At 44.0% G+C, this 24,218-nt stretch overlaps 1 protein-coding gene and 1 long non-coding RNA gene across 2 annotated transcripts in view; one reads left to right on the top strand and one right to left on the bottom strand.

Moving 5' to 3' along the window:
• Positions 1 to 24,218, top strand: part of LOC137320936 (uncharacterized) — a 34,428-nt gene that overhangs the window by 1,798 nt on the left and 8,412 nt on the right. Inside the window, exon 2 of the long non-coding RNA XR_010962678.1 lies at positions 15,643 to 15,749. This is a non-coding gene — a long non-coding RNA (uncharacterized lncRNA). The remainder of the gene's footprint in view (positions 1 to 15,642; positions 15,750 to 24,218) is intronic.
• wdr36 (WD repeat domain 36) overlaps positions 21,709 to 24,218 on the bottom strand; it is a 110,617-nt gene continuing 108,107 nt past the window's right edge. Inside the window, exon 23 of the mRNA XM_067982947.1 lies at positions 21,709 to 22,440. Within this exon, the coding sequence (XP_067839048.1) occupies positions 22,291 to 22,440 (150 nt within the window). The 3' untranslated portion in view covers positions 21,709 to 22,290. The remainder of the gene's footprint in view (positions 22,441 to 24,218) is intronic.

Genomic DNA, 24,218 nt, shown 5'->3' with positions numbered 1-24,218 from the left:
GCAGAGTCGGGCGATATTATGGAGGTGGAAGTAGGCGGTCTTAGTGATGGAGAGGCTATGGGGTCAGAAGCTCAGATCAGGGTCAGATAGGACGCCGAGATTACGAACAGTGTGGTTCAGCCTGAGATAGTGGGCGGGAGAGGAATGGGATCGGTGGCTGGGGAACAGAGTTTGTGGCAGCGACTGAAGTCAATGGCTTCGGTTTTCCCAATGTTTAATTGGAGGAAATTTCTGCTCATTCAGTACTGGATGTCGGACGAGCAGCCTGACAAAACTGAGGCAGTGGAGGGGTCGAGAGAGGAGGTGGTGGGGTCGAGCTAGGTGTTGTCAACATACATGTGGAACCTGAAGTTGTGTTTTCAGATGACGTTGCCAAGGGGCAGCATGTAGATGAGAAATAGGAGGGCGCCAAGGATAGATCCTTGGAGGACTCCAATGGTAACAGTGCGGGAATGGGAAGAGAAGCCATTGCAGGAGATTCTTGGCTATGACTGGATAGATAAGAATGGCAAGGGCAGTCCCGCTCAACTGGACAACGGAGGAGAGACATTGGAGGAGGATGACGTGGTCAACTGTGTCAAAGGCTGCAGACAGGTCAAGAAGGATGACAAGGGATGGTGCACCAGTCACAGTCAGATAGGATGTAATTTGTGACTTTGTTAAGGACCATTTCAATGCTGTGGCGGGGCAGTAACCTGATTGGAGAGGTTCAAACATGGAGTTGTGGCAAAGATGGGCTCGGATTTGGGAGAAAAGAGAAGGCTGAGGGCTGAACTAATAGAGGTCTTTAAAATTATGAAGGGGTTTGATAGGGTAGAAGTGGATAAAATGTTTCCACTTATGGAGAAATCCAAATCTAGGGATCATAAATATAAGATAGTCACTAATAAATCCAATAAGGAATTCAGAAGAAGCTTCTTTACCCAGAGAGTGATTAGAATGTGAAACTTTCTACCGCATAGAGTACTTGAGGCGAATAGCATAGATGCATTTAAGGGGAAGCTAGGTAAGTACATGAAGGAGAAAGAAATAGAAGGTATGCTGATAGGGTTGGATGAAGTAGGGTGGGAAGAGGCTCATATCGAGCATAAACACTGGCATGGACCAATTGGGCCGAATGGCCTGTTTCTGTGCTGTAAATTCTATGTAACTATCTCCCTAAGATAATACCAATAGAGTTTTTATGAAGCACTTTGATAGCCCTGTGTTGATTTATTACTATTACTTTACTCAAAACATGCTCTTGAATTGTTTAATTTGTATAAAATTGTCCCAATGTATGTGTCTATTTCATAAGCATATACATAGTTCTAATTTTAAAAATGGGGATTAGCAATTTTTCATTGTCATGTTCTAACTGTTTGTCTAACTTTGCAAAAATTTTTACCACAGGAGCCCCTAATTCGATTCTTATATATCTTACAAAGTATCTGAAGTTTTGTATGTCAATAAAGCCAGAGATTGAAATAAGACAAAGAAATATAAAAGCCTCCCAGGTACAAAAAATATCTTCAGAAGTAAGAGACTAAGAGGAATAAGATTGAGATCAGACAAAACACCACTTCTTTCCCTGCCCAATTTTGCATTGTGATCAACATTATTCAACCAAGACAGGTTATATTTTAATATCACCCAGTGTGTCTCTTTATTAAATACTTATAGAATCATAGAATCATAGAAGTTACAACATGGAAACAGGCCCTTCAGCCCAACATGTCCATGTCGCCCAGTTTATACCACTAAGCTAGTCCCAATTTCCTGCACTTGGCCCATATCCCTCTATACGCATCTTACCCATGTAACTGTCCAAATGCTTTTTAAAAGACAAAATTGTACCCGCCTCTACTACTGCCTCTGGCAGCTCGTTCCAGACACTCACCACCCTTTGAGTGAAAAAATTGCCCCTCTGGACCCTTTTGTATCTCTCCCCTCTCACCTTAAATCTATGCCCCCTCGTTATAGACTCCCCTACCTTTGGGAAAAGATTTTGACTATCTACCTTATCTATGCCCCTCATTATTTTATAGACTTCTATAAGATCACCCCTAAACCTCCTACTCTCCAGGGAAAAAAGTCTCAGTCTATCCAACCTCTCCCTATAAGTCAAACCATCAAGTCCCGGTAGCATCCTAGTAAGTCTTTTCTGCACTCTTTCTAGTTTAATAATATCCTTTCTATAATAGGGTGACCAGAACTGTACACAGTATTCCAAGTGTGGCCGTACTAATGTCTTGTACAACTTCAACAAGACATCCCAACTCCTGTATTCAATGTTCTGACCAATGAAACCAAGCATGCTGAATGCCTTCTTCACCACCCTATCCACCTGTGACTCCACTTTCAAGGAGCTATGAACCTGTACTCCTAGATCTCTTTGTTCGATAACTCTCCCCAACGCCCTACCATTAACGGAGTAGGTCCTGGCCCGATTCGATCTACCAAAATGCATCACCTCACATTTATCTAAATTAAACTCCATCTGCCATTCATCGGCCCACTGGCCCAATTTATCAAGATCCCGTTGCAATCCTAGATAACCTTCTTCACTGTCCACAATGCCACCAATCTTGGTGTCATCTGCAAACTTACTAACCATGCCTCCTAAATTCTCATCCAAATCATTAATATAAATAACAAATAACAGCGGACCCAGCACCGATCCCTGAGGCACACCGCTGGTCACAGGCCTCCAGTTTGAAAAACAACCCTCTACAACCATCTTCTGTCGTCAATCCAATTTTGTATCCAATTGGCTACCTCACCTTGGATCCCGTGAGATTTAACCTTATGTAACAACCTACCATGCGGTACCTTGTCCATGTAGACCACGTCTACTGCACAGCCCTCATCTATCTTCTTGGTTACCCCTTCAAAAAACTCAATCAAATTCGTGAGACATGATTTTCCACTCACAAAACCATGCTGACTGTTCCTAATCAGTCCCTGCCTCTCCAAATGCCTGTAGATCCTGTCTCTCAGAATACCCTCTAACAACTTACCCACTACAGATGTCAGGCTCACCGGTCTGCAGTTCCCAGGCTTTTCCCTGCCGCCCTTAAACAAAGGCACAACATTTGCTACCCTCCAATCTTCAGGCACCTCACCTGTAGCTGTCGATGATTCAAATATCTCTGCTAGGGGACCCGCAATTTCCTCTCTAACCTCCCATAACGTCCTGGGATACATTTCATCAGGTCCCTGATATTTATCTACCTTGATGTTCGTTAAGACTTCCAGCACCTCCCTCTCTGTAATATGTACACTCCTCAAGACATCACTATTTATTTCCCCAAGTTCCCTAACATCCATGCCTTTCTCAACCGTAAATACCGATGTGAAATATTCATTTAGGATCTCACCCATCTCTTGTGGTTCCGCACATAGATGACCTTGTTGATCCTGAAGAGGCCCTACTCTCTCCCTAGTTACTCTTTTGCCCTTTATGTATTTGTAGAAGCTCTTTGGATTCTCCTTTGCCTTATCTGCCAAAGCAATCTCATGTCCCCTTTTTGCCCTCCTGATTTCTCTCTTAACTCTACTCCGGCAATCTCTATACTCTTCAATGGATCCACTTGATCCCAGCTGTCTATGCATGTCATATGCCTCCTTCTTCTTTTTGACTAGGGCCTCAATCTCCCGAGTCATCCAAGGTTCCCTACTTCTACCAGCCTTGCCCTTCACTTTATAAGGAATGTGCTTACCCTGAACCCTGGTTAGCATACTTTTGAAAGCCTCCCACTTACCAGACGTCCCTTTGCCTGCCAACAGACTCTCCCAATCAACTTCTGAAAGTTCCTGTCTAATACCATCAAAATTGGCCTTTCCCCAATTTAGAATTTTAACTTTTGGGCCAGACCTATCATTCTCCATAGCTATCTTAAAACTAATGGAATTATGATCACTGGTCCCAAAGTGATCCCTCACTAACACTTCTGTCACCTGCCCTTCCTTATTTCCCAAGAGGAGGTCAAGTTTTGCCCCCTCTCTCGTCGGGCCATCCACATACTGAATGAGAAATTCCTCCTGAATACACTCAACAAATTTCTCTCCATCCAAGCCCCTAATGCTATGGCTGTCCCAGTCAATGTTGGGAAAGTTGAAGTCCCCTACTATTACCACCCTATTTTTCTTGTAGCTGTCTGTAATCTCCTTACATATGTGCTCCTCATATGTAAGGAGATTACAGACATATTTCCCGTTGACTGTTCTTGAAACAAAGAACAGTGCAATCTTTTATGCATTATAGAATCATAGAATCTTACAGCACAGAAGGAAGCAACTTGACCCGTCGTGCCTGTGCCTCTGCCTCTTTTTGAAAGAGCTGTCCCATTTAGTCCCGCACCCCAGCTTTTTCCCCATAATCCTGCAAATTAGTCCTCTTCAAGTACATGTCTAATTGCCTCTTGAAAATTCCTATGGAATCTGCTTCCACCACCCTTTCAAGTAGCACATTCCAGATCTTAACAACCCTCTGTGTGAATAAAATTCTCACAATTTCCCCTCTAGTTCTTTTACCAATTATTTTAAATCTTTGACCTCTGGTTACTGACCCACTTGCTGGAGGAAACAGTTTCTCTCTACGTGCTCTATCAAAACCCCTCATAATTTTGAATCCTTCTATTATGTCTTCCCTTAACCTTCTCTGCTGTAAGGAGAACAACCCCAGCTTCTTCAATCTGTCTACATAACTGAAGTTCCTCACCCTGGCATCATCCTGGTAAACCTCCCCTGTACCCTCTCCAAGGTCTTGACATCCTTCCTAAAGTGTGGTGCCCAGAATTGTACACAATACTCCAGCTGAGGCATAACCAGTGATTTGTGACGGTTTAGCATAATTTCCTTGTTTTTGTACTCAACGTATGGAAAATTTTCTATGCAACAATATACCCATATCATGATGCACTTGCAAGCATTTTCTTTGTTCCTGAGCTACCTGTTATACAATTTCTGACACTAAGCACTATTTTAGGATGAAGTCCTCCACACAAACTTAATACTTTACCAGAAGGCATAACAATAACATTATCTACAATCACCTGAAATAATATGTGAAGAACTATATGCTTTTATCATGTTAGGTACTACTACTACTAAATTCCTGTCCATCAGCGGTGATAGCACTGATCTTTGGTTTCAGAGGTCTAGAATTTACCAATGTAAGGAATCTTACAACACCAGGTTATAGTCCAACAAATTTATTTTAAAATCACAAGCTTTCGGAGATTATCCCCTTCGTCAGGTGAATGAGTGAAAAGGTTCTCAAATCGCATATCTTATACTAGGCTGGGACAGCATCACACCAATCAAAAGGTGTCATTGTTATTCAAACAGGCCAGTCACGGAGAACAGCACGTCCCAGTACACTGGATATACATTGTGTCAATTACACAGACAGACAGAAAGAAACCCAAATGGCAGAGAGAGTAAGAGAGAGAGAATATTAAAAACATAACTTTTTTCCCCCTTTTTGCTGGTAGGGTTACGTGTAGCGTGACATGAACCCAAGATCCCGGTTGAGGCCGTCCTCATGGGTGCCTCCCCCGGTACCACGGTTACAACCACAGGGAAGTCTATCGTCAATTTGTCCGACCACACCCTTCAACCAGACGAAATCGAGGTTCTCAGCCGAGGGCTCAATTTCTGCCCCACCACCAAAATGGACTGCATCGGTCTCGCGGCGGACACAGAGGAATTCATCAGGAGAATGAGGCTCCGGGAATTCTACCACAAACCCCAAGATTTCAACAGCGAACCCAATGAGACAATCAATGATCCGGAACAGCAGACAGAGGGATCCGCAGTACAGCAACCGAAGAGGAAAGAGTCAAACTGGACTCCTCCGGAGGGTCACTGCCCTCAGCTTGACAGCTGTCAGGAAATGCGTCAATGCCAGATTCATCAGGCGCACTCAGAAGACAGTCCAGAATGTAACCCGAGCACAAAGCAACGCCATCAACGCTCTCAAGACCAACCGCAACATCGTCATCAAACCAGCGGACAAAGGAGGAGCCATTGTCATACAGAACAGAACGGACTATTGCAAAGAAGCATACCGACAACTGGACAACCAGGAACACTACAGACAGTTACCCGCAGATCCGACCAAAGAACACACCCACCAGCTCAACAAACTGATCAAGATCTTCGATCCAGACCTTAAAAGCATCCTACGTGCTCTCATCCCACGTACTTCTACTGCCTCCCAAAGATACACAAAGCCAACACACCTGGACGTCCTATCGTATCAGGCAACGGAACCCTGTGTGAGAACCTCTCTGGATACGTCGAGGGCATCCTGAAACCCATCGTACAGGGAACCCCCAGCTTCTGTCGCGACACTACAGACTTCCTACAAAAACTCAGCACCCACGGACCAGTTGAACCAGGAACACTTCTCACCACGATGGATGTCTCGGCACTCTACACCAGTATCCCCCACGATGACGGCATCGCTGCAACAGCCTCAGTACTCAACACCAACAACAGCCAATCTCCAGACGCCATCCTACAACTCATCCGCTTCATCCTGGATCACAATGTCTTCACCTTCGATAACCAGTTCTTTACCCAAACACACGGAACAGCCATGGGGACCAAATTCGCACCCCAATACGCCAACATTTTCATGCACAAGTTCGAGCACGACTTCTTCACTGCACAGGACCTCCAACCAACGCTATACACCAGATACATCGACGACATTTTCTTCCTATGGACCCACGGCGAAGAATCACCGAAGAGACTACACGATAACATCAACAAGTTCCATCCCACCATCAAACTCACCATGGACTACTCCTCAGAATCGGTTTCTTTCTTGGACACACAAATCTCCATCAAAGACGGGCACCTCAGCACCTCACTCTACCGCAAGCCCACGGACAACCTCACGATGCTCCACTTTTCCAGCTTCCACCCCAACCACGTCAAAGAGGCCATCCCGTATGGACAGGCCCTACGAATACACAGGATCTGCTCAGACGAGGAGGAACGCGATGGACACCTACAGACGCTGAAAGACGCCCTCGTAAGAACGGGATATGACGCTCGACTTGTCGATCGACAGTTCCGACGGGCCACAGCGAAGAATCGCATAGACCTCCTCAGAAGACACACACTGGACGCAACCAACAGAGTACCCTTCGTCGTCCAGTACTTCCCTGGAGCGGAGAAACTACACCATGTTTTCCGCAGCCTTCAACATGTCATCGATGACAACGAACACCTCGCTAAGGCCATCCCCACGCCTTCACTACTCGCCTTTAAACAGCCACCCAACCTCAAACAGACCATCGTTCGCAGCAAGTTACCCAGTTTTCAGGAGAACAGCGTCCACGACACCACACAACCCTGCCACGGCAACCTCTGCAAGACATGCCAGATCATCGACACGGATACCACCATCACACGAGAGGACACCACCCACCAGGTACATGGTTTATACTCCTGTGACTCGGCCAACGTTGTCTACCTCATACATTGCAGGAAAGGATGCCCCGGAGCATGGTACATTGGCGAGACCATGCAGACACTGCGACAACGGATGAACAGACACCGCGCAACAGTCGCCAGACAGGAGGGTTCCCTCCCAGTCGGGGAACACTATAGCAGTCAAGGACATTCAGCCACCGATCTTCGGGTAAGCGTTCTCCAAGGCGGCCTTCGAGACACACGACAACGCAAAGTCGTCGAGCAGAAGTTGATAGCCAAGTTCTGCACCCATGAGGACGGCCTCAACCGAGATCTTGGGTTCATGTCACGCTACACGTAACCCCACCAGCAAAAAGGGGAAAAAAAAGTTATGTTTTTAATATTCTCTCTCTCTCTCTCTCCCTGCCATTTGGGTTTCTTTCTGTCTGTCTGTCTGTGTAATTGACACAATGTATATCCAGTGTACTGGGACTTGCTGTTCTCCGTGACTGGCCTGTTTGAATAACAACGACACCTTTTGATTGGTGTGATGCTGTCCCAGCCTAGTATAAGAAATGCGATTTGAGAACCTTTTCACTCATTCACCTGACGAAGGGGATAATCTCCGAAAGCTTGTGATTTTAAAATAAATTTGTTGGATTATAACCTGGTGTTGTAAGATTCCTTACATTTGTCCACCCCAGTCCATCACCGGCATCTCCACATCATAGAATTTACCAAGTATTCAACCATTGCTCCTTGGCTACTCTCACTTGGTTTAACCTGCCAACTGAGGCAAGTTCCAGGTTGAGGCACTTGGAGGGACTAGTGTGAGCTGGGTGAGTCGCTAGATGCTGGTAAAACCACCCTTCTGGGTGGGGTTGTTTACCACGCAGGGGTGCTACCTTTAGGGCTCACCTTGTTAATCACACAAGTCAATAGATTGGGTACACAATATACCAGTCTAAGTGGTTTTCTTTATTGTTTATAATAATCTTTCAAAGAATGATCCAGCACAGATAAAGGCTGCTCAGCCCATTGAACCTCTGCCGGTTTTTCTCTTGTGAAGCTTTCAAAATTGACCTTACTAACCAAGTTCTCCATAGAAATGTAAACAGTTATGTTCTAAGCTAACTGCCTATTGAAACTTAATATTTATGGCTCATTTATAAATACCTCCACTTTGCTCATCAATGTTATTTCAAGTCTATTATGGTAGCATTCTTGCTTGTGAGTTAGAAGGTTGTGGGTTCAAGCTCTACCCTCCACTTCAGGACTTAAGCATATAAAAATTAGGGAGATAATTCAGGGAGGAAACGTTGCATCATTGAAGGTACTGCCCTTTAGAAAAGTTGTTTAACTGAAGCCCTGTCTTGTCTGTTCAGGTGGCACAGGTGGATATTAAAGATCCCATAAAGAGCAGGGAGGTTAGTCAATGTCAGTATTCTTGACACAAACTAACACCATCCCAAACAGATCAACTAATCCTTCGTCTCACTGCTGTTTATGATACCTTGCTGTGTGCAAAATGGATGCTGCATTAGCCTTCAGGACAACAGTGACTGCTTCAAATAATTCATTGTATGCAAAGTGCTTTGAGATATTTCTAGAAGATGTGAAAAGCCACTATATAAATGTAAACATTTTTTCATCTTGATTTTTGTTTTCATTGCTACTGAATATGCTACTGAAAATGAGCAATTAATAAATTGCCCAATGTAGTCCACAAACTTCTATTGTCCTAGTTTTTGAAGTTAAGTGTTGTCAACATCCCAAATGACTAGAAAACTAAAGCTGCTGGTAATTACTTTGAACCCATCAAATCAATAATTACCAAATGTTATACATAACTTTGTATCCACATTCTAATTTTATTTTAAAGTTGGGCGTTGTCTGACAAAATTCATGATCGTAGAATGGTTACAGCACGGAAGGAGGTAATTCGGCCTGTTGAGTCCATGCCAGCTCTCTGCAAGAGCAATCCAGCAAGTCCCACTCCCTCACCCTTTCCCCATAGCCCTGCACATTTTTTCCCTTCAATTACTTATCCAATTCCCTTTTGAAAGCCATGATTGAATCTGCCTCCACCAGCCCCTCAGGCAGTGCATTCCAGATCATAACCACTCGTTGTGTAAAAAAAAAGTTTTTCCTCATGTCACTTTTGGTTCTTTTGTCAATCACCTTAAATCTATGTCCTCTGGTTCTTGACCCTTCTGCCAATGGGAACAGTTTCTCTTTATCTACTCTGTCTAGACCTTTCATGATTTTGAATACCTCTATCAAATCTCCTCTCAACCTTCTCTGCTCTAAGGAGAACAACCCCAACTTCTCCAGTCTATCCACGTAACTGAAGTCCTTCATCCCTGGAATCATTCTAGTAAACTTCTTCTGCACCCTCTCTAAGGCCTTCACATCCTTACTAAAGTGCGGTGCCCACAACTGGACACAATGCTACAGTTGTGGCCAAACCAGTGTTTTATAAAGTTCATCAAGTCTGCCTTGCTTTTGTACTCTATGCCTCTATTTATAAAGCCCAGGATCATGTATGCTTTTTTAACCACTTTCTCAACCTGCTCTGCCACCTTCAACTATTTGTGCACATATACCGCCAGATCTCTCTGTTCCTGCAACCCTTTTAGAATTGTACCCTTTAGTTTATATTACCTCTCCTCGTTCTTCCTACCAAAATGTAACACTTCACACTTTTCTGCGTTAAATTTCATCTGCCACGTGTCCGCCCATTCCACCAGCCTGTCTATGTCCTCTTGAAGTCTATCACTATCGTCCTCACTGTTCAGTACACTTCCAAGTTTTGTGTAATCTGCAAATTTTGAAGTTGTGCCCTTTATACCCAAGTCCAAGTCACTAATATATATATCAAAAAAAGCAGAGGTCCTGGTACCAATCCGTGGGGAACACCTCTGTACACCTCCCTCCAGTCTGAAAAACAACTGTTCACCATTACCCTCTGTTTCCTGTTACTTAGCCAATTTCATACCATGCTGCCACTGCCCCTTTTATTTCATGAGTTTCAACTTTGATGACAAGTTCGGGGCACCACGGGTGGCTCTGCTGCACAGGAGGGGAGGAATAAGAGTAGCAGGGCTATAGTGATAGGGGATTCAATTGTAAGGGAAACAGATAGGCGTTTCTGCGGCCGCAAACGTGACTCCAGGATGGTATGTTGCCTCCCTGGTGCTAGGATCAAGGATGTCACGGAGAGGCTGCAGAGCATTCTGGAGGGGGAGGGTGAACAGCTATAGTCGTTGTCCATATCGGTACCAGTGACATAGGTTTTCAAAAAAAGGGATGAGGTCCTGCAAAGTGAATTTAAGGAGTTAGGAGATAAATTAAAAAGCAGGACCTCAAAGGTAGTGATCTCAGGATTACTAGCAGTGCCACGTGCTAGTGAGTATAGGAACAGGAGACTAGACCGGATGAATGCGTGGCTGGAGGGATTTAGATTCCTGGGACATTGGGACCGGTTCTGGGGAAGGTGGGACCTGTACAAGCGGGACGGGTTACACCCGAGCAGGACCGGGACCGATGTCCTCGCGGGGGTGTTTGCTAGTGCTGTTGGGGAAGGTTTAAACTAGAATGGCAGGGGGATGGGAACCTGAGCAGGGAGACAGAGGAGGGGGAAACAAGGATAGAAACAAAAGACAGAAAGGGAAGAAGCAATAGTGGAAGGCAGAGAAAACAAGGTCGAAAAACAAATAGGGCCATAGTGCAAAATAATACTAAGATGACTAGCAATCTTAAAAAGACAAGTCTAAAGGCATTGTGTCTTAATGTGCGGAGCATTCGAAATAATGTAGATGAATTAACGGGTATGATATAGTTGCGATTACGGAGACATGGCTGCAGGGTGACCAAGGATGGGAACTGAACATCCAGGGGTATTCAATATGTAGGAAGGACAGGCAAAAAGGGAAAGGAGGTGGGGTAGCATTGTGTTTAAAGGAGGAAATCAATGCAATAGTGAGGAAGGATATTGGCTCAGAAAATCATGATGTGGAATCTGTTTGGGTGGAGCTAAGAAACACCAAGGGGCAGAAAACGTTGGTGGGGTTGTCTATAGGCCCCCAAACAGAAATGGAGATGTAGGGGAGGGCATTAAACAGGGAATTAGAGACACATGCAAGAAAGGTACAACTATAATCATGGGTGACTTTAATTTACATATAGATTGGTCAAACCAAATTAGCAATAATACTGAGGGGGAGGAATTCCTGGAGTGTGTACGTGATGGATTTCTAGACCAATATGTTGAGGAACCAACTAGAGAACAGGCAATCGTAGACTGGGTATTGTGCAATGAGAAAGGATTAATTAACAATCTTGTTGCGCGGGGTCCCTTAGGGAAGAGCGACCATAACATGATAGAATTCCTCATTAAGATGGAGAGTGAAGTAGTTGAATCCGAAACTATGGTCCTGAATCTAAATAAAGGAAATTACGAAAGTATGAGGTGCGAGTTGGCTATGATAGATTGGGGAACTTTACTAAAAGGGATGACGGTGGAGTGGATAGGCAATGGCTAATATTTAAAGAACGTGTGCAGGAATTACAACAATTATTCATTCCTGTCTGGTGCAAAAAAAAACCAGGAAAGGTGGCTCAACAGTGGCCTACAAAAGAAATTAGGGTTAGTATTAGATCCAAAGAGGAGACATATAAAATTGCCAGAAAAAGCGGCAAGTCTGAGGATTGGGAGCAGTTTAGAATTCAGCAAAGTAGAACAAAGAGTTTGATTAAGAGGGGAAAGATAGAGTATGAGAGTAAACTAGCAAGGAACATAAAAACTGACTGTAAAAGCTTCTATAAATATATCAAGAGAAAAAGATTATGAAGACAAATGTAGGTCCCTTCCAGTCAGAAATGGGGGAAATTATAATGGGGAACAAAGAAATGGCAGAACAATTAAACACATACTTTGCTTCTGTCTTCACAAAGGAGGACACAAATAACCTCCCGGAAATGTTAGGGAACCAAGGGTCTAGTGAGAGGGAGGAACTGAAGAAAATCAGTATTAGTAAAAAAAAATAGTGCTAGGGGAATTAATGGGGCTAAAGGCTGACAAATCCCCAGGGCCTGATAATCTACATCCCAGAGTACTAAAGGAAGAGGCCTTGGAAATAGTGGATGCATTGGTGGTCATCTTCCAAAATTCTATAGACTTTGGAACAGTTCCTACAGATTGGAGGGTGGCAAATGTAACCCCACTTTTTAAAAAAAGAGGGAGAGAAAAAACAGGGAATTACAGACCAGTTAGCCTAACATCAGTAGTGGGGAAAATGCTAGTGTCTATTATAAAGGATGTGATAACAGAACACTTGGAAGGCATTAACAGGATTGGACAAAGTCAGCGTGGGTTTATGAAAGGGAAATCATGCTTAACAAATCTACTGGAGTTTTTTGAGGAGGTAACTAGTAGAATAGATAGGGGAGAACCAATGGATGTGGTGTACTTGGATTTTCAGAAGGCTTTTGATAAGGTCCCACACAAGAGGTTAGTGTGCAAAATTAAAGCACATGGATTGGGGGGAATATACTGGCATGGATTGAGAATTGGTTGACAGACAGGAAACAGAGAGTAGGAATAAACGGGTCTTTTTCCGGGTGGCAAGCAGTGACTAGTGGGGTACCGCAGGGATCAGTGCTTGGGCCCCAGCTATTCACAATATATATCAATGATTTGGATGAAGGAACTAAATGTAACATTTCCAAGTTTGCAGACAACACAAAACTGGGGTGGAATGTGAGTTGTGAGGAGGATGCAAAGAGGCTCCAATGTTATTTAGACTGGTTGAGTGAGTGGGCAAGAACATGACAGATGCAATATAACGTGGATAAATGTGAGGTTATCCACTTTGGTTGTAAAAACAGAAAGACAGATTATTATCTGAATGGTGATAGATTGGGAAAAGGGGAGGTGCAACGAGACCTGGGTGTCCTTGTACACCAGTCGCTGAAAGCGAGCATTCAGTTGCAGCAAGCAGTTAGGAAGGCGAATGGTATGTTGGCCTTCATTGCAAGAGGATTTGAGTACAGGAACAGGGATGTCTTACTGCAGTTATTCAGGGCCTTGGTGAGACCACATCTGGAGTATTGTGTGCAGTTTTGGTCTCCTTATCTGAGGAAGGATGTCCTTGTCATGGAGGGAGTGCAACAAAGGTTTACCAGACTGATTCCTGGGATGGCAGGACTGATGTATGAGGAGAGATTGGGTCAACTAGGCCTATATTCACTAGAGTTTAGAAGAATGAGGGGTGATCTCATCGAAACATATAAAATTCTAACAGGACTAGACAGACTAGAATCAGGGAGGATGTTCCCAATGGCTGGGGAGTCCAGAACCAGGGGTCACAGTCTCAGGATATGGGGTATGCCATTTAGAACAGAGATGAGGAGAAATTTCTTCACTCAGAGGGTGGTGAACCTGTGGAATTCTCTATCACAGAAGGTAGTGGAGGCCAAGTCATTAGATGTATTCAAGAAGGAGATAGATATATTTCTTAATGCTCAAGGGATTGGGGAAAAAGCGGGAACAGGGTACTAAGTTAGACGATCAGCCATGATCATTTTGAATGGCGGAGCAGGCGCGAAGGGCCGAATGGCCTACTCTTGCTCCTATTTTCTATGATTCTATGACAAGCCTATTATGTGGTACTTTATCAAACGCCTTTTGGAAGTCCATATACACCATGTCAACCGCATTGCCCTTATCGACTCTCTCTGTTACCTCATCAATAAACTCAATCAAGTTAGTTAAACACGATTTGCCTTTAACAAATCCGTGCTGGCTTTTCTTAATTAATCCCCACTTGTCCACGTGACTGTTAATTTTGTCCCGGATTATCGTTTCTAAAAGTTTCCCCACCACTGAGGTTAAACTGACTGGCCTGAAGTTGCTAGGTTTATCCCTACATCTTTTTTGAACAACGGTGTAATATTTGCAATTCTCCAGTCCCCTGGCACCACCCCATATCCAAGGATGATTGGAAGATTATGGCTAGCACCTCTGCAATTCCCGTCCTTACTCCCCTCAGCAACCTAGAGTGTATCCCATCCGGACCGGGTGATTTATCTACTTTAAGTACAGCTAGCCTTTCTAGTACCTCCTTTTTCAATTTTTAGTCCATCTAGTATTTCAACTACCTCTTCTGTTACTGTGACTTTGGCAGTATCTTCTTCCTTGGTAAAGACAGTTGCAAAGTACTCATTTAGTACCTCAGCTATGCCCTCTGCCTCCATGCGTCAATCTCCTTTTTGGTCCCTAATCGGTCCCACCCCTCCTCTTAATACCTTTTTACTGTTTACATGCCTATAGAAAACTTTTGGATTCCCTTTTATGTTAGCCACCAGTCTATTCTCTTACTCTCTCTTTTCCCCTCTTATTTCCTTTTTCACTTCCCCTCTGAACTTTCTATGGTCAGCCTGATTCTCACTTGTATTATCAACCTGACATCTGTCATACACCCCTTTTGATACCTTGCAGTGTGCTGTTCACCTTCCCCCTTCAGAATGTTCTGCAGCTGCTCAGTGATATCATTGACCCTGGCATCAGGGAGGCAACATACCATCCTGGACTCACGTCTGCGGCTGCAGAAACGCCTGTCTGTTCCCCTAACTATTCAATCCCCTATCACTATTGCTCTCCTGACCTATCTCCTCCCCTCCCTGTATAGTTGAGCCACCCATAGTGCTGTGGACTTGGCTCTGGCTGCACTCCTCAGAGGAACCCTCTCCCTCACCAGTATTCAGAACGGTTAGAGATTGAAATGCACTCAGGGGACTCCTGCACTACCTGCCTGGTCCTCCTTGTCCGTCTAGTGGTCACCCAGTCTCCGAAACCCGGAGTTCGAGCTCCTCCAGCTGACGACATTTCCTGCACCTGTGGTTGTCCAGGACCACGCAATGCGTCCTGGAGTTCCCACATAGTACAGGATGATATCCATCAAATTGGCAGGAGGTAGAAAATTGCCCAAGGTGACTGAACCTCCTTTTATTGTGAGGAAACCACCTTGCTTCCCAAATGGCTTGGCTGAGATTAGGAACTGTGTGTGGATCATTGTGAACACAAACATGTCATATAGCTCAGGTGATGCAGCATGTTGGTGTACCAAACTAATATACGACTGACTGTATTCCTCACTTTATATTTTTAAATATTTTGATAAATTGCATAAATAACCCAATTACTTTAACAACAAAACTCATACTTTTTAGGAAAAAGTGGATGACTACAGTTGGGGAAGTTTGAAAATCCTTGTTAAGTGACATTGGACCCCGCAGTACATAATTCAGGAGAGAGAAAAGGACATTCATCCTTTCAGGTCAGTGCCATTCAGAGTCCATGTCTAATTATCATGGGCTTTTCTTTTCCCCCTCCCTATCACCTGTTGATCCCTACTTTAAGGAACACCAAGTTTTTCTCCTACCCTCCTGGAAAAAAAAAATCAAGCCCTGCTTTTAATATATCTATAACCCTCAATCCTCAACACATACTGACACAGTTCCTCAAAGGCAGCAATTAACCCTGAATCAAGTACCTTCTCAGAGTTTGTTTTACATGTCCATTATGCTATGGGAGAGAAACAGCTTGTAAGCAGCAATACGTGTATAGTTTTGATGAAGCTTGAAAATATGTGATGCAAAGGTTTTGCATATTTTTGAAATCTAATATAGTCAACTATGTACTAGGGACATTCATCAATCATGTGTTATTGTTAGGAAATGACCCTCGAAGGAAGCGGCACAAAGGAACAGAGCTATAACACTGTAGCAGCAATTCTCTGACCCTTACTCCCTTTGAACACAACTTTCCGCTGAGAGCATGAGTTCAGTGAATTTATCCTACTGTGTCACATCTCTAGGAATTGAGGCATTGGTTTGAAATGCTAATTCATGTATCCCATCGCCACAGCGTTCTTTTTGATTGATATCATAATGGTGACAATTCTTTTCCTGCACATATAAAGATGTAGGTCACATACAAACTAAAGATGGCTAGCTCTTGTGCAGGGAAATTTCAGAGGGAATGACATTTTGATCAGATAATTTATTCTTTTATTTTTTTTAATCCGTTCTTGGGATGTGGACGTCGCTGGCAAGGCCAGCATTTATTGCCCATCCCTAATTGCCCTTGAGAAGGTGGTGGTGAGCCGCCTTCTTGAACCGCTGCAGTCCGTGTGGTGAAGTTTCTCCCACAGTGCTGTTAGGGAGTTCCAGGATTTTGACCCAGCGACGATGAAGGAACAGCGATATATTTCCAAGCCGGGATGGTGTGTGACTTGGAGGGGAACGTGCAGGTGGTGTTGTTCCCATGTGCCAGCTGCCATTGTCCTTCTAGATGGCAGAAGTCGGGGTTTGGGAGGTGCTGTCGAAGAAGCCTTGGCGAGTTGCTGCAGTGCATCCTCTAGATAGTACACACTGCAGCCACGGTGCGCCGGTGGTGAAGGGAGTGAATGTTTAGGGTGGTGAATGGGGTACCAATCAAGCGGGCTGCTTTGTCCTGGATGGTGTCGAGCTTCTTGAGTGTTGTTGGAGCTGCACTCATCCAGGCAAGTGGAAAGTATTCCATCAAATTTCTGACTTGTGCCTTGTAAATGGTGGAAAGACTTTGGGGAGTCAGGTGGTGAGTCACTTGCCGCAGAATACCCAGCCTCTGACCTGCTCTTGTAACCACAATATTTATGTGGCTGGTCCAGTTAAGTTTCTGGTCAATGGTGATCCCCAGGATGTTGATGGTAGGGAATTCGGCGATGGTAATGCCATTGAATGTCAAGGGGAGGTGGTTAGACTCTGTTGTTTGAAGTGGTCATTGCCTGGCACTTTTCTGACACGATTGTTATTTGCCACTTACCAGTGTAAGTCTGGATGTTGTCCAGGTCTTGCTGCATTCAGTCACGGATTGCATCATTACCTGAGGGGTTGCGAATGGAACTGAACACTGTGCAATCATCAGTGAACATCCCCATTTTGACCTTATGATGGAGCAGCTGAAGATGGTTGGGCAAAAGATACTGCCCTGAGGAACTCCTGCAGCAACGTCCTGCAACTGAGATGATCGGCCTCCGACCACTACCATCTTCCTTTGTGCTAGGTATGACTCTAGCCACCGGAGAGTTTTCCCCCTGATTCCCATTTACTTCAATTTTACTAGGGTTCCTTGGTGCCACACGGTCAAATGCTGCCTTGATGTCAAGGGCAGTCACCCTCACCTCACCTCTGGAATTCAGCTCTTTTGTCCATGTTTGGACCAAGGCTGTAATGAGGTCTGGAGCTGAGTGCTCCTGGCGCAACCCAAACTGAGCATCGGTGAGCAAGTGCCGCTTGATAGCACTGTCGATGACACCTTCCATCACTTTGCTGATGATTGAGAGCAGACTGATGGGGTGGTAATTGGCCGGATTGGATTTGTCCTGCTTTTTGTGGACAGGACATACCTGGGCAATTTTCCACATTGTCTGATAGATGCCAGTGTTATGGCTGTACTGGAACAGCTTGGCTAGCGGCACGGCTAGTTCTTTAGCACAAGTCTCCAGCACTACAGCCGGGATGTTGTCGGGGCCTATAACCTTTGTTGTATTCAGTGCACTCAGCTGTTTCTTGACATCACGTGGGTAGTGGTGGATGCAAAAGGGCTCATAGCACTATTTCAAAGTGCAGGGGAGTTCACCCCAACGTCCTGGCCAAAATTTATCCCTAAACCAACATTACTTTAAAAAAAAATGATCTGGTCATTATCTCTGCTGTTTGTGGGGCCTTTTGCACAAAGTGGCTGCTGTATTTGCCTACATTACAATAGTGACTATAATTCAAAAGTACTTCACGCTTGAAAGGGCTATAGGGCGTCCTGAGGTTGTGAAAGGCACTATATAAATGCAAGTTTTTTTCTTTCTTAGGAGCTGTGCAAACACAGTTGGACATAAATTTTATGTTTCAATATGTGAATTATACATTGTTAATGGTTTCCTTGAATTAATGCAATCAAGACAAACATTAGGACTAAGTTTCTTATAAAATTAAAAGCTAAAATAAGGCTGAAATTTTAACTAAAGAGACAAAACTAAAACTAAAATTCTGACTGGAACTAAATTGACACTGGTCAGTAGTCTACATCTTTTGAAACAGATACTGGAAATTGATAGTTGAATAAAGTCTTAGTTGTCATTAAAGCACCAGTTTAGTATTTTTCAACATTTCTACTGGTCTTTTGAGCTGCCTAAGGAGTAAAATAACAATGACATTTTCTGAAACAAAATCCTGAAAGGACAAGAAAAAAAATGAAACGCAAATGCAAAATTTTTGCCTAGCTTTTTGAAAGACTAATAAAATTAAGTGGCTGACGGCACAGCTGCCATGGTGGGGCAAATTGTAGGGAGATGCACAAGAGGCTAGAATCAGAAGAACGGAGAGTTTGGGGGTGGGGGGGGGTGCGGTTGCAGGGCTGGAGGAGGTTAGAGATAGGGAGGGAGCAAGACCGTGAAGGGATTCACATATGTAGATGAGAATTTTAAATTTCAGGTAGGGAACTGGGAGCTAGTGCAAGTCAAGTGAGCTCAAGAGCAATGGGTGAGGACAGGATATAGGCAGCAGAGATTTATATGCGCTAAAGTTTAGAGGAGCCTGGATAGGTGAGCATAGATTAATCGAATGTGGAGGTGACAAATGCCTGGATAAGGGTTTCAGCAGCACATGGGCTGAGTAGGGTTGATGATGGGTGGTGTTATGGAGGTGGAAGTAGGTGGTCATTGTGACAGAGAGGATGTGGAGTCAAAAGCGTGATTTGGGGTAGAATGGGATGCCAAGGTTACAAACAATCTGGTTTAGCCTCACACGGTAGCAAGGGAGGGGAATAGAATGAGTGATGCCCAACACCCACTCTCCTCCCCACGGCACCTTCCCGTGCGAGCGCAGGAGATGCAACACCTGTCCCCTCATCACCCCTTTCCCACCATCCAGGGCCCCAAACGCTCCTTCCAGGTGAAACAGCAGTTTACTTGTACTTTCAATTTAGTATACTGTATTCGCTGCTCACAATGCGGTCTCCTTTAAATGGGGAGACCAAACGCAGATTGGGTGAGCGCTTTGCTGAACACCTCTGCTCTGTCCGCAAGCATGACCCTGACCTGCCAGTCGCTTGCCGTTTTAATTCCCCATCCCACTCTGACGGCAGTCCTCGGCTTCTTACACCGTTCCAATGAAGCTCAATGTAAGCGCGAGGAACAGAACCTCATCTTTCGTTTAGGCACTTTACAACCGTCCAGACTCAACATTGATTTCAGTAACTTCAGATCATAACCACTGCTCCCATTTCTTTAGATAGCAAGTGCTGGTAATAGTTCTGCTGTTGACATTTACAGCTACTCCTGACCAATCTTTTTTGTTTCTTAACCTGTCCCATTATCACCCTCCTTGCCTCATCATCCCGTTTGTCATTTAATCACTCTTGCGCTCTACCCGATCACAGACCTTCCCTTTTGTTCTTCCTCTTCCCCCCCCCAGCTCTGTACTTGCTTAAAAACTTTAGCATCTTCCAGTTATGACAAAAGGTCTTCGACTTGAAACGTTAATTTTGTTTCTTTCTCCACAGATGCTGCTAGACTTGCTGAGCTTCTCCAGCATTTTGATTCCTTGATGCCCTTAGTGTCCAAAAATTTATCAATCTGAGTCTTGAATATACTCAATGAGCATTCACAACCCTTTTAAGAAATTTTTCTTCATCTTGGTCCTAAATGGCTGACCCTTTATCCTGAGACTATGACCCCTAGCTCTAGACTCTCCAGCCAGGGGAAACAGCCTCTCAGCATATACCGTCAAGCCCTCTAAGAATTTTATACATTTCAATGAGATCACCTCTCATTCCTCTCAACTCGAGAGAATATAGGCCTATGCCACTCAATCTCTCCTCATAAGACAACCCTCATCCTAGGAATCAATCTAGTGAACCTCAGTTGCACCCCCTTCTAAGGCAAGTATTTCCTTCCTTAGGCAAAGAGACCAAAACCGTACAAAGTACTCCAGGTGTGGTCTCACAGAGCAGAAAAGATGGGTACGGTTTTGGGAGACAACATGTTCAAGGATTTTGAAGAGGAAAGGGAGGTTGAAGCTGGGATGGTAGTTTGCAAGAACATGGGGGTTGAGTGGGCTTAGATTCCTCTGGGCCAGGAAAGACCCATTAACCACTAATGTTTTCTATCTTTTAACCAACTTAACTACATTGCCACATTCTCTCATACTGCACATTAATTTTATTGACAAGTTGCCTATGCAGTACCTTATTAAATGTCTTTTGAAAATCCCCATATACACTACATGCCCTGAATTTCCTTTAATGCACTGTTATTTCCTCAATAAACTCTTAAATTTGTCAGGTATGACTTGCCTTTTACAAATCCCTGCTGACTACCCTTAATTAACCCATGTCTTATTAAGCATTAACTTTACCCTATATTATGGCCCCTGGAAGCTCACCCACCACTGATGTTAGGCTGACCGGTCTATAGTTATTTGGTTTGTGTCTCATTCCCCCTTGAACACAGTTGTTACACTAGCAATGGTCCAGTGCTGTAACACAATTTCCATATTCAAAGATTGTGGTCAAAGTCTCTATTTGCTGTCTGATCTCCCTCAGCATTCTAGGATGCATGCCATCAGGGCCATCTCCTATGAGTTCGACTAACATTTTCAGTACTACTTTTACTTGTCCTATATAATTGCTCCATCTTTTCCTCTTGCAGCCCTACGGTCTCACTATCACCTTTGTGCAAACCAAGGGAAGTACTCATTTAATATATCTGCCATTCTTTCATCCATAAGATTTCTTTTCACTTCTAATCAGCACTGGTCAACTATTTTTACTTTTTAATGTTTCTATGAAATCCTTTACTATTTTCCATTATGATCCCAACCAGTCTTTCATATCCCTCCCATGGTTCCAATCTGTTTCCCCACAGTATTTGATAATCTACTTCATTTTTGTTTGTATTAACCCTAGGTTTCTCGCATGCCTCTTCATTTCAATTTCTGTACTCATCCAAGGAACTCCAGCTTTTGCTACACCCCCTTTGCTTGTAGGAATATGTGTAGTTTACACTCTAACCATCTTATATTTGAAAGTTTCCCATTATTTGTGAACTCATCAATTTATCTGGACAGTTCCCCTTTTTATCTTGAATGAGTGTTTGTTTTATTAGTATAAAGTTATTTTCAAATTAACATCTTAAACTTTAAAAAAAAGTCAGTAACAACTCACTTCTGATTACAGCTAAGCAGATGTAATGTACACTACTGACATATGATTGAGTTTAATATTAGATCCATATAAAAGTGCATACAGGTACAAACAATAAATGGTGTGAGAAGATAAAATGGTTTGATTCTATAAAATGTAGTCTTTATTTCAAAGACTTCAGGTGCATGCTATTGAGATGAGCTACAAAATACGAAAGTACAGGAAGATATCACTGTATATTCTACAATTGTTTTAGTATCATACAGCTGGTGCAATTGCAAAATAAAACCATTTCTATTTACACAGCAACGTAAGCAGGTACAAATTAGAGAGCCAGCATGAATGAAATAGATCATGGTCCACAAAAATACACATTGATAAGTTTTGGGCCATTTTCTCTTCTACGTGCAGCCATACTCAAATTGCATCATCAGTAAGATATTCCTTTTAAGAAATTAAGCTAATCAGAAAACTTCAAATCTTAAAAATATAGGAATTATCTTTAAAATGCAATTTCCATCTATGACAATGCATACACTCAGTATGTAATGCAGAGCAAAGAAAGTGGAACAATGACTTGTGTGGGTGGATTAAGTTTGTCTATTTCAAATGTGCACTGAATAGTACTAGGTTTCAGCCTACAATAGAGCACTCTTCATGTATCCCAGCAGGCACATGCTCTGGTTGAAAAGTGCCTGCATATGCGTCCATGTTTCCTCCAGCAACATTGATACTTTAGACATTTCTTCCAGTAGCACTGGCTCAACAGCAATAACCTTGAGATGGAGCTGGGGGGAGAAAAAGAGGACGAGAACACACGTTATGAGATTTGTAAAACTGGACAGACATTTTGGATCAGCACAATTAATGATAAGTACATACTTAGGTGGTACTTATTTTAATTCATAGGGTACGGTAGCAGAGTGGTTATGTACTGGACTAATAATCCAGAGTCATGAGTTCAAATCCCACAGCTGGGGAATTTAAATTCAATTAATTTTAAAAAATCTGGAATTAAAATACTAGTATCAGTAATGGTAGCCATGAAACTACCGGATTGTCGTAAAAACCCATCTGGTTCACTAATGTCCTTTAGGGAAGGAAACCTGCTGTCCTTATATGTAACTCCAGACCCACAGCAATGTGGTTGATTCTTAATTGCCCTCTGAAATGGCGTAGCAAGCCACTCAATTGTAAAATCTCGCTAAAAAGTCATAAGAGTAAAACCGGACAGACCACCCGGCATCAGACCACTAGGCACCGGACACGACAAAGGCAAACCAAGCCCAGTCGACCCTGCAAAGTCCTCCTCACTAACATCTGGGGACGTGTGCCAAAATTGGGAGAGATTAGTCAAGCAACAGCCTTACATAGCCACTCTCACAGAATCATACCTTTCAACCAACGTTCCAGACTCTTCCATCACCATCCCTGGGTACGTCCTGTCCCACCGGCAGGACAGACCGACCAGAGATGGCGGCACAGTGATATACAGTCAGGAGGGCGTGGCCCTGGGAGTCCTCAACATTGACTCTGGACCCCATGAGATCTCATAGCATCAGGTCGAACATGGGCAAGGAAACCTCCTGCTGATGACCACCGACCGCCCTCCCTCAGCTGATGAATCAGTCCTCCTCCATGCTGAGCACCACTTGGAGGAAACACTGAAGGTAGCAGAGCACAGAATGTACTCTGGGTGGGGGAATTCAACGTCCATCACTAAGAGTGGCTCGGTAGCACCACTATTGACCGAGCCCTAAAGGACATAGCTGCCAGACTGAGCCTGCGGCAGGTGGTGAGCGAACCAACACGAGGGAAAAATTTACTTGACCTTGTCCTCACCAATCTACCTGTCGCAAATGCATCTGTCCATGACAGTATTGGTAGGAGTGATCACCGCAGTCTTGTCTTCGCACTGAGGACAGCATCCATGGTGTTGTGTGGCACTACCACCGTGCTAAATGGGATAGATTCAGCACAGATCTAGCAACTCAAAACTGGGCATCCATGAGGCGCTGTGGGCCATCAGCAGCAGCAGAATGTATTCCAGCACAATCTGTAACCTCATGGCCCGGCATATTCATTACCAACAAGCCAGGGGATCAACGCTGGTTCAATGAAGAGTGTAGAAGAGCATGCCAGGAGCAGCACCAGGCATACCTAAAAATGAGGTGCCAACCTGGTGAAGCTACAACTCAGGACTACATGCATGCTAAACAGCAGAAGCAACATGCTATAAACAGAGCTAAGCGATTCCACAACCAATTGATCAGATCAAAGCTCTGCAGTCCTGCCACATCCAGTCGTGAATGGTGGTGGACAATTAAACAACTAACGGGAGGAGGAGGCTCTGCAAACATCCCCATCCTCAATGATGGCGGAGTCCAGCACTTGAGTGCAAAAGACAAGGCTAAAGCGTTTGCAACCATCTTCAGCCAGAAGGGCCGAGTGGATGATCCATCTCTGCCTCCTCCCGATATCCCCACCATCACAGAAGCCAGTCTTCAGCCAATTCGAATCACTCCACGTGATCAAGAAATGGCTGAGAGAACTGGATACAGCAAAG

Source organism: Heptranchias perlo, chromosome 4 (assembly GCF_035084215.1).
Source record: "Heptranchias perlo isolate sHepPer1 chromosome 4, sHepPer1.hap1, whole genome shotgun sequence".
In the NCBI taxonomy this organism is placed as follows: domain Eukaryota; kingdom Metazoa; phylum Chordata; class Chondrichthyes; order Hexanchiformes; family Hexanchidae; genus Heptranchias; species Heptranchias perlo.
Note: the sequence above shows the minus strand (reverse complement) of the source record. Positions and strands in the feature narration are given on the sequence as shown.